Source organism: Fundulus heteroclitus, unplaced genomic scaffold (genome assembly GCF_011125445.2).
Source record: "Fundulus heteroclitus isolate FHET01 unplaced genomic scaffold, MU-UCD_Fhet_4.1 scaffold_367, whole genome shotgun sequence".
Taxonomy (NCBI): domain Eukaryota; kingdom Metazoa; phylum Chordata; class Actinopteri; order Cyprinodontiformes; family Fundulidae; genus Fundulus; species Fundulus heteroclitus.
In genome coordinates this window covers 112,878-124,400 of record NW_023396778.1, presented here as the reverse complement: position 1 = coordinate 124,400, position 11,523 = coordinate 112,878, and the positions used below count along the sequence as shown (strand labels likewise).

The 11,523-nt window shown below is 37.2% G+C and overlaps 1 protein-coding gene across 2 annotated transcripts; it reads left to right on the top strand.

Moving 5' to 3' along the window:
• Positions 1 to 966: 966 nt before the first annotated feature.
• On the top strand, positions 967 to 10,714 carry LOC118559935 (UHRF1-binding protein 1-like; the record flags this gene model as incomplete). 2 transcript variants are annotated; one of them, XM_036130608.1, is given in 7 exon segments in its annotated part: positions 967 to 1,124; positions 1,234 to 1,384; positions 3,970 to 4,011; positions 6,721 to 6,980; positions 7,076 to 7,184; positions 7,273 to 7,424; positions 9,453 to 10,714. In XM_036130608.1, coding segments are annotated over 7 exon segments (1,001 nt in total), but the record flags the coding sequence as incomplete, so codon positions are not given.
• Positions 10,715 to 11,523: the final 809 nt, after the last annotated feature.

Genomic DNA, 11,523 nt, shown 5'->3' with positions numbered 1-11,523 from the left:
GCAGCATCAATGTTAACGCTTGCTTCCTCGATGCGAGCCGTCATTGTTGTCTGAATCAGAACAGTCTCACGTCACGGTCGCTTCTCCACTACGTCACATCTACGAAACTCCAGCCCTGCGTCCTGATTGGCTAGACAATAAAATTGGTTGGAGAAATCACTCTCTATGGGAGATGTAGATGGATGTAAGTGAAGCTAGGCGGAGCGACATACGTCTGGCTAGAGTCAGGTTACGAGGGTGTAGGAAGGATACCCGGAATATTTGACCCAAAAAAGCAGTTCTAGCCAAATGCCTAAAAAAAAAAAAAAAAACACATTTAAATTTGCAAAATCCAAGAATAATGAAAGGTATTTTCAACGCTTCTTCAAATTCACAAACAGAATTGATTAGGATTTTCCTAACTGAACCAAAATGGTAGAAGTTTGGTCTGATTTAATGTCAGAAAATGTTGTAGACCTTTTAAAACAAATATACATATCACAAATTATTTTGTTTCAACTGTACAGCTTCTTGCAAAACTATTTATACCTCTTAAAAGGTTTTCAAATTTTGTCACATTTGGACCACTAACTTTGATTTATTGTTTTATTTTTTTTTTTATTTAATGTGACAGAACAATAGAAATTTTTGCATAATTGTGAAGTTGAGGGTAAATGATTCAAGGTTTATGGTTGTATTCTGACAAAAGGCTCTGGGCGCATTAATACGTTTGCATCTTTAGCTATCCTTAGCCTGATAGCTATAATAAACCTTATATATGTTGCTTTTCCTCTTAACTTTTAACTATTTTGCAAAAAAAGCCCACAAAGAGAGCAATAACTAGTACAGCTGTATTTGTAAGATGTGGACATAAACAGCAGGTGGCGGCATTGTGCTTGTTTTATGTTCATCAGTTTTGCAGGAAACCTTGAGTGACTTTAAAGCCAAATGAATTCATATTTTTATTCATCTTCTTCTACGTTGCAGACGATGTGTCCATCTCTGGCTTCAAGGACGCCACGAGTGAGCAAAATGTCCCGGAGAGCGCCGCCGAGGCAGTAAGTGTTCAGGAGAAGGAGGGGGGCGGGTCCCCGGACAGCGTCAGCGCCGCCTCACAGAGCATCGACGAGACCACGAAAGATACGGTAAGACACTCGGGGAAGTCTGAATGTTTAAATCACAAACAAAAAAAGTCAGTATAAGGTCAAAATTAAGAAGGGAGCCAGACGATGATGCCGCCGTCCTCTCCTCCAGGTGTCTGTGCTGGTGCTGAAGGTGCGGTCGGTGTGCGTGGGCATGGAGGCGGTGGGCGAGAGCTCGGCCGTGGCTCTAGAGGTGGGTCGGATCATCCCTAACCAGCTGGGCAACATCAGCCTCAGAGAGTACCTCAGCAACCGCAGCCTGGGTAAGAACCAACGGTCAGCATGTTGGATTTCAGTTCATGCTGGTGCATCAGACGTAGATGGGCTCTTTTACAGTGTTCGGCATGCTTTCCGCATCGCACTCACAATTCACTGACTAATATGTATGTTTTTGTATATTTTACATGTAGTCTGTAATCATTTTTTTTCCCTGTTTTGTGCGGAACATCTTTAGATATTAAAGAAAACAAGAAAAAAAATGTCAATTTTAAGCTATTAATTAGGCAAAACAAGCAGATGGAAGCAGACTTCAGCAGGAATGGTTACAATCTATTATTCATAATAAGAGTAAAAAAAAATTATTAAAGTAAAGGACATCTGGGGGTTCAATCACACGAGGAGAGCATTTTGTGTTCAAAGACTTAAAAGAATGAATTTTTGAATTATTTGGACATGAGAAGGGAAACAGAGAGACCAAGAGAGGATGTGTCTGTGAGAAAGGTTGTTAAACACACTTAAAACTGTGGTTAGTGATTTTTAACAGCAGGCCATGAAATGATGTGTTAACCGTTCAAAGATAAGGATGAGAGACATACAGAGAAACCAGCAACAAAGTCACAATGTCTGTTTTATCCAAGAGTAAGAAGCTGCGGGATGATATAGCTGAAAATAAAATTTAAATAAAAGGCTTTCTTGGGCTTATACAGTTTTAACTTGTATTATTTTCTAGATTAAGGGAAGTTTGAGAGAATTAAAAATTACGATATGAAACATCTTTAGTTTCCATACAGGTAAAACGGTCATCATTAAAGAGTAAATATCATTAAGAAAGCAGCGGAGCATTACATGAGTTTTATTTAAAATAATGACATATATCATTTTTGGCATGGCAGTTTAATTTTAGTTTGAAATAGAAGCAGTGATATGGGCAGATTCCATTAAAAAGGCAATTCAATTTTATACATTTACCACTTTAAATCATAGTTTTAAAGGGGACATATCAGGCAAGACATTTTTTAGCCCTTAAATACGTTTTGTTGTGTACTTTGAGACCCAAGAAATGCAGAAAATTTGATTGTAGTCAGTCCAGTTGCTGCATAGATACCTTGATATTCTCTTTGGGTCATATTTTTTTTAAACAGTTCAGTTTTCTCAGTTTTCTATTACATTTCTTTGAACAATTACGTCACAGTATTTGCTGCAGATCTGCTAAAAAAGGTCATGGACTTCCAACTTATCAGTCCTGGAAAGCTGCCGTTTTTATTTCTCATGAGCTTTTTTTGTAGTCCAAGCTGAAGGATGTTGAAGTTACAAGTACACCGTCACCCAGCGTACTACACAAATGGCCAAATGGGTCAGAGGGAAATGCTCTGCGACCTGCAGAGGCCCGGGGAATAAAGCGCCTCTATAAAGAGACGGCTTCAAAACGAGTTTCACGTGGGTGTAAATAAACGAGGAATTCAAAGCAAAGCATTGCAGTTCCACTTTATTTAGACCACAACTAAATGATTTCTATGTGAAAAGGAAGAACAGAAAACCAATATATTTCCCCTTTTTAAGATTTTAAAGATGCCAAACAAACAACTGAAACGGCTCTTTTTTGAATTTCCACAAATAGAATAAAAGTTTCATAAATTGTGCTTTAAAAGCTCGATTGTGAGTTTAGAACTAATAAATGTTAGGTCAGATGCCAAAGAAAGCAGTGATATTGTGTGTTCTGTTTTTATATATATATATATATATATATATATATATATATATATATATATATATATATATATATATATATATATATATATATATATATATATATATATATATATATATATATATATATATATATATATATATATATATATATATAATAAACAAATAGTGACAGCTGAAAACTGTAAAAGCAAGGTTTGTACTCTGATGTCCAAAACTGCCCTGAATTGGATAGAAATCAGAAACTGGAGAGCATTAAATTATTATTTAGAGCTTAATATTGTTAAAATAAAAACTAAATGTTGCCACACCATCTCCAGAGAAGAGAAAATAAGCGGAAAACGTTCAAACCTCTCTTTAAGTATACGTGACAGTTTTTAGAGTTTATTGGAAAAAAAGAAATTGGCTTATGTCAAATTACATAACATGTATGTCTGCTATTAAAATGATAAGACATTTTAGGACAAATGTATTGTTATGCTGATGATACTCAGCTATTTTAATCCAAAAAGCTGTAAAAATCCAATCTGTTAATTAGGCTACAATTTTCAATAATACTGCACTATAATTGGGATCAAAATTAACTGTAATTATCTGGACATAAATGGGATTATATGATTAAATTATATTGAAATTAATCGAATTGATTTCAATTGAATTTGAAACAATTTGTCTTATAAATGATCTCGAGTTGTTGCAGGTTGGTGCTAATTAAAAAAATAATAATTTTAATTGAACTGAGTTTATCTTAATAATGCTGTATTGAGAATGTTTCCAGTAGATTTTTAAACATTCGAAGTCTAAAATGTTTTCATAAATAGATTAAAAAAAATGTTTTGTTGTGTTCAGTTTCACACATTTCCACTCTAACACATCCACCCCTTGCTTCTGTTTTTATTTGCCTTCCATAACCTCCCCACAGGTATGGTGTGTTCAGTACCAATACCTGCTCAGAGCAGCCAAGGTAACTTGCTGTGTGTTGATTCCCCATGTGAATCTTAACATGCATGCTTGGCTCAGCGCATCTGTTCGTGTGCTTAACATGCAAAAAAAAAAAAAAAAAACAACAACAACACACATGCTCTGCAGAGGCAGCGTGTTGCGGCGCAGGAGGCGTGCATGTTTGCTCATTTTCCAGCAGCGGAGGGGGAATACTCCAGTCTGTATGTGTGAATGAGTGAGTGGCACTTAATGAAGGATGGATTTGTCTGTAATGGACTGAGTGAGTCCCATTATTTGCAACATTAGCCCCCCCTCCCCCAGCCTTTAAATACATGAAATTAACTTCTAGATTTTTCGCAAACCAATTTAACCCCTAATCCTCCTGTTCTCCTCCCTGTCCTCCTCTCTCTCCATCCATCCCTCTCTCTCTCTCTCTACTGCAGCAGACTTTGCAGTTTCAGTTCAGTGATTCAGGCAATGAGAGATACGCCTGCTTTACCCCCCTGCCACCTATTTCTATCCCCCCATCCTCCTCATCCCCTCTCTCTTTCCTTCCAATTTTCCTCTTTACTCGCCCTCCTACTCCATCTTCTCGCTAATCCTGTAGCTCACCCCTCCGTCTCCACCTTTTCTTTTCTTCTGCGGGCCATATTTTTTTTTTCTCTCTCCTCTTCCGTCTTATCTCACTCATTCAGTCCCTCTGACTAGCTTCTGGCTTTTTCTCCATTTCTTCTTCCCTTCTCCTCTTGCTTCTTATTTTTTGCTCCGACCATAGTTTCTGTCACTTTATGTAAAAGATCTCTGTGCGTTTCCTGCGCTATTAACCCTCTGCGTACATTTATCCACGGAGCGTTTTAAAACCAAAGCGACATACCTCTTACTGGTTCTTTTTTGACGTTTCATTTCCATGCCTTGCTGAATGATGTATCGTGAACTGTGATGTGTTTTGCTACCTGTTTCAACGTGTCATCTTGCTTTGCTGGTTTTTATTGTCAATAATATGTAAATTGATGTCCCAACCTCAGCTTTTATCATCTCATTGTGTCCTCTTTCTCTTTGTTTTCACCTTTTTTTTTGTATCTACTCTGGATAAAGATGTTGGTGCTTATGTTTTTAGTACTCAGCGTCTGGATTATCCTGTTCCTACATGAATTTTTAAAGCAGAAGTTTTATTTGAACAACTAAAGTCTGCAAACATAATTAAACATGACTGTTAGCTGGAGCCTGTGGGACTGCAAAAAGCCTCTCAGTCCCTTTCTTTGTTCCTTCTTACATCCCTTGTAAGGTAATATTTGCCTTTTGTTGTTTGTTTTTTTTTTCCAGCTTTGTCTCTAACTCGTCTTTATGATCTCCTGCTTCCTTCTTTACAGTCGTTTCATATCTCACTCAAAGCCGCTTTTAAACTTGACATCAAAATACTCCTTAAACGTAGAGGGCATAGATTACTTTTCTGTTTTTATTTTACTTGTAAAAAAGAAATCTTACATTTTTAGATGTTCTCACTAAGGCATCGGTGAAACAACCACCTAATAAGGTTATTGGATAAAATATAAGTGGTTTACATGTTCAATTCAGTTGGGAAATATTAAAGATGACATTCTAAAATTTGCATTTAAGTCTAAATGATAGTTAACTATCAAAAATCAGGATGTGAAAATACTGATATTTTTAATTTCAGGGTTTTTAGGTTGTTGTTTTTTTTTTCAGTAAGAAATGTTGACTAGTGGTAAGATATTGACCACTCATAAGCCCAACACAACCCCATCTCCCATTATCTGAACTATCTTTAGGAGGTCAGACATCTTATTTAAGTTCTTGTGATAATTTAAGAGGTCAAAAGTGGCAAAATCTATAAAATAACCAAATAATTAAGTTGTTAGTTGAATTTCAGTCACCATTGAAATTGAAAGTAAATGCATCATTCATTATACTTCAGTTGCAAAATGATCTGTATTTAAATTCACAGAAACTCCTTTGCTGTTCACTAATCCTGAATGAACACATTTTATTTGTTTTTGAAGGAACTGCAGAACATGGTCTGAAATGTAATAAAGTAAAATACAGATTTAATGTTCTGTTTTAATGTAGAGCTAATAAAAATGTGATTAATGCATGAATAATACATTAAACTACGTATTTACTTTCAATCATGTTAATGTACAGTTCAGTATTCTGTTACTGACAAATTTGAGTAGTTACTGGTTAGTTTTGTGCATTTTCTTTATTTAAATGCAAGTATATGCAATTAAATATATGCAATTTAATCACGTTTTAAATGTATTTCTTTGACTTGCAGCACTTTTGACCATCCACGTTTAAGGTTTGATGCCTTTATTTATTTACCAAATGAAGGGCAAACCAAACAGGATATTTATTTTATACAAACACATCAGCTGGTCAATGCAGTTTCATTGTGACACTATTTTAAATTAATCTTCTTTAGCGCTACATAGAAGAAGTATTTGTTTACCATTTATCTTATTATATCTGGCCTTCAGCTCTGCATATTTCCTGATTTTTTTTTTTTATTTTTTTTTTTTTATTATTTTTTTTGTTGTTCAGATATTGATTAGAGGAAATGGCTTTTTGTTTCTGGCTGAGACTGACAGCATTTTATGCTCCGGAGTATTTCAATGTCAGAGGTTAAAAAGGAGCTGCTTCATCTCCGCTCACCTTCCACAGAGATTCTAACTCTTAACGGGAGCTGTTGTTCCTTTTTTTTTGCCCCCAGCTGGTGGGGAGACCAACTCAGAATCCAACCGGACCCTTTACAGCCCGGAGGTCCGAGCTCGCCTGGAGAGCGGGCCCAATGCCGCCACCCACTCCCCGATGGCGGAGCACAACGGCTTCCTGCAACTGCATCTCCACGGATACCAGGCCAGCTTCATGATGGCCTCGCTGCGCAACCTGGCGCTTTTCATGGAGGGCGACCCGTCCTCCGAGGTGCTGCCCATGGAGATCAGAATCAAGGACACGCACATCAATTTAAACGTGGGGAAAACTTTTGTTGTTTACGCTGAAACTCGACGTTTAATAAATGCCGTTTTTTTTTTAATGTAACTTTCGTCTGTACATCTGTGCTGCAGGGAGACGAGCCCTGCGACAATCCCTCCGACGGCGATCCCTCTGCGATCACGTTACACGTGGACAGTCTCGTCGTACACAGACAGGACGACGGGTCCTTCTCAATAGGAGGTGGAGGAAGCGTCTTTCTGAATCCACTCACTTAGTCACCCCGCTACAGTTTAAGTACCAACGCCGTTCTCTTTCGTGCTCTTCACAGTGGATGGTGCCACAGACGGCAAATCCAAAAAAGCGCCGACTGACGGCTCTCTGAGTCCAGTTCCTGAGGCTGTGAGCGCCGTCTGCAGGACAGCGAAGGCAACGCAGACTCAACCGCTGCCCACCAGCCCCGGTCCAGCAACTAGAGAAAAGGTCAGACACAAACAAGCCAAGAGACTCGTTCAGGCTGTGGTTTGGTAACATTTGCATAGTGCACCAGCGCATTTCTATTCTGCAGAAGCCGGTGATGGATTGGCTTTCTTTAGGGCAGGGGTGTCAAACATACGGCCCGCCGAACAATTTAGTCCGGCCCGGTGGCTAAATGCATTATCATTATTCAACAATTCTTTTTTTACTTTTTTTTATCCAGTGTCCTGTCTGGCAATGTGGCAATAAGAATTGTTGTCTTAATGGCAAAAAGAGCTCATCAGATTTGACTTTCACAAGTGGAGCAGTACTGCTTTTGCCATAGTGCTCCGCTTGATTTATGAATGTGAATAGTTTTATTATGATTCATGCGGGGATTATCTAAAATGATATGGACACTACAATGGGAAAGTAGGAGAGGAAAGGAAGAACAAGAAGAAAAAAAGAAAAGGTGAAAGAAAGAGAAGATAAAAGGAAGAGAATGATAAAACAATTATTGAAAAAAAACGCGTACTTCGTTTAATTGAAAATCTGCAGTTCCTATATTGTCCACGAGGGGCGCTGTGATTTAATCAGCAGATGGTAGCACTGAGCTTCAGATGTGGAAAATTTATTTTAAATCATTTCTTAATTTTTATCTGTTTGATGTATTTTGTCATGCAGAACAGTGTTTTTAAGTTCCAAAAAATTTGAATAAATGTTTTTCAACATTGTACAATCACTGTGATCAGTTCTTATGCATAATGCACAAGTAAATGTTTAACTGAGTAAAAGTATTGTTGAAATTACACATTCTTTTCTTAAAAACACTGAGGTTATTCATAATATATTGTGTAAAAGTGAAATTCATTTAATATAAAAATCAACAAGAAGTCCACTTTTATTAGTTCTATTTAATCTTGCAATGAGTTTACTCGTGTGGCCCTCTTGACATCAGATTAAGCCCCTAAACCAAAATGAGTTTGACACCCCTGCTTTAGGGCTTCTGCAAAAGTTCTCCATCACTGTGCTTTATCAGGGTTCCCGCAGATCCTTAAAAAGTCTTAAAAGGCATTGAATTCTGTAATATAAAACTAAGGCCTTAATTGGCATTAAAATGTCTTAAATCAATCTTTCTTAGGTCTTAAAATTGTTACCAGGTCATAAATAGGATTTTATTTTTGTAATCCTTACCAAACAGTAAAATAATTGACACAATTATAAATTTTTTAATTTACCAAACGGCTCCATGTAGCCATTGTTGGTTCCTTCCCGATAGCAGAACCAATAAAAACGGTTGCAGCCGGACCATAGCTGCGAAAAAGAGTTGGCACTGGTTATGTTGTGGGTTTTTAAAACTGATTTATAGTTTATTTTAGTACGGAACAAAACAAAGTTTGTGAATTCAGTTCAGTAGTTGTTAAAAATATATCTGTAATTTGTATATTTTTAGCTTTCTTGCTAAATGGAATGTTTTTCAAAATTTTAAACATGTCTACCGGGCCAGAAAGTAATGGTTTATGTTAAAATAAACATTTGGGTGAAGTTTTCACAATCAGGTTTATCGTAAAGTTGGTCTTAACTTCTTATTTCAAGTGGCATTAAAAAGTCTTAAAAAGTCTTGAATTTAACTTGCCTTATGCTGTAGGAACCCTGTTTATGTTTAGGATCTTTGTCCTGCGGGAATGCAAACCTCAACCTCAGGATTAAGGTTGCGCCCATTATTTAGCTCCATCCTGCTTTCAGACCACAGCATGATGCTGCCACCACCATGTTTGTTCTTGGAGATTGTGTGGTTGTGGTCAACAATTGGTTTTACTTTGTTTTTTTTAATCAAAGGATATCAAAATAAAGGAGGTTCAATACAGAAGTTATGCATCTTTCCCTCCTATTTCAACGTGATGTGCTACTTTCTGTTGAAACCTTGTGGAAAAACATTAACGTTTGTTGTCGCAACATGACAAAATCCACAATAAGTGCTTTTTCCTGAACCACTGTTTGTGGATTTTAATCAGAGTTGTTTACACTGGGATGGTGACTCCGCTCTGCTTCCAGATGCTGCTGGAGGAGAACGAATGCCTGAAGGTGGAGCTGTCCAGAGCCAAGATGGCGCTGGCTGAAGCTCAGATGGAGAAGGACTCGCTGCTCCACCGCATGAAGAACCTGAAGATTAACACCAGCTAGAACTGCCTTGGTTTTGAGTCGCTGACGTGCGCCGACTCTTACCTCCAAAAAGAGAGATTTTTGTTTTTTTACTTTAACTGCTTCATCTGCATGTTTCGTTGAGGGAGCTACCGCGACTTTGGAGAAGACTGAGAAAATACATTTTTACACTATTTCTGTTTTTAGTTGACCCAGACGGGATATTCTGTTTGAACAGGATAGAAATCTACGACGTCGTTGGCATCTTTAGTAATTAATTCCTCACTACTTCTGTTATTATTAAAACCACCGCAGCTCATTTAAGATGAGTTTCATAGGAACCTGTAGGTCTGAACCAACACTGAATGTTGCATCGTTAGAGGAATGTCCAAAAAAAAAAAAAAAAAAGACAACTTATTTTGCACTGCACTTAATTGTAATTGAGTGCATTCCTATTCAGACTGTATACAGTGTATATTGTACAAGAATGTGAACATGTATTTTCTACAGAACCTTGAATGGTTTTGTTGTGTTTGCAGTTGAATGTGTGGGAGTTTGTGTGTGTGTGCGTGTGCGTGTGTGTGTGTGTGTGCGCGACTCCAGACAGAACAATAATTTTTTTTTCGGGCGTAGAGGACAAACATCGGTTCAGTTCCTGACTTTTTTTTTTTTCTCCCCCTGCCCAAACGCCTCAGAATTAGTTGCTGCCTCCACGTTTGTCCTATTTTTATATCTGTAAATACTCTACGCGTGCAGCACTTTTTAAAGCTGAGGCACTGTAAATAACGGCAATCACAACTGTGAGAGAAGGAGCGGATGAGTGGAGCGCTGTTCTGTTGAGAGAAAAAAAAAGAAAAAAGGGCCACTTTGAAGCTGCCTAACTACATGTGTGTTTCTGTATGTAAAAAAAAAAAAAAAAAAAATCCATGTATTGTGATGACTTTCATGGAAAAGCAATGACAATATTTCCTGCTGTCATCCCTGTGTGCTAAATTACATTCATAACAAATCAACTTATTTTTCTAACGGCACATTAGAAACATTGGGAAATGAAGGTAGTTTTAGCTCTGATGCTATTTAACAGTAATAGATTTAGGCTACATGTGCAAAACATCTACTAAAAAAAAAACAAATTAAAGTTGTCTTGTTCCACCAAATTAAAACCACTTGAAAACGTTTGAAAAATATTTTTGCTGCAATCATTACACCCCTACTTACTGGGAAGAAGGCGACATTCAGACACCATTACAAAAAGTTTTCCTGAAATACTGAGATAAAGGTCCCGTTTTAAAGGTTTCACCTTTTTATTAAGGTTCTTGTTTGAATTTACTCGCATCTTGTTAAATTCATTACACTATGACATAAAGCTAATTAACGCATTAATTACACAGATAGGAAACTTGCTTTTTTTTATGTATTTTTTTTTTTTTACAGAGATGTAGCAATACATAAAAAAACATAGCTGGTGATGTCACATGGCAAAGAAAGCAGGAATAAAAACACACAAACAGCAGCATTAGACACGTAAGTAAGAGTAAACTTCAGTCAGTATAAATCTACCTCTCTACAATATTGCACAGAACATCCTTGAGTCTGAGTTCAGTCTTTTTTCCATTTTTGCAGAAATATATCATCAGAAACTTCAGCTTTTTATGCTGTAAATTGTATATTTGTTGCAAGCTGCTCATATTGCAAAGCTATGCATAAAAAAAGTCTTATTTCCTTGTTCTTGCAGCAGTCATCTTGCCTAAACAACATAATGAGACGGTTTGTTTTGTGCTTACCATAGCATGCTGCTGAGCTCTTGTGTTTTATTCTGATTTTATACCCACCTCGGTTCAGACGCATTGATTTCCTGCCGCTGCCCTCATCCAAGCAGGTCCCTGAACAGTTGGTTGGAAAACCCATGTTTCCCTCCCAGGTTGTTAGCAAAGGTTTATTCTGTTTGCCTTTTATGAATTTAGTACAGAACAAAGCACATTCT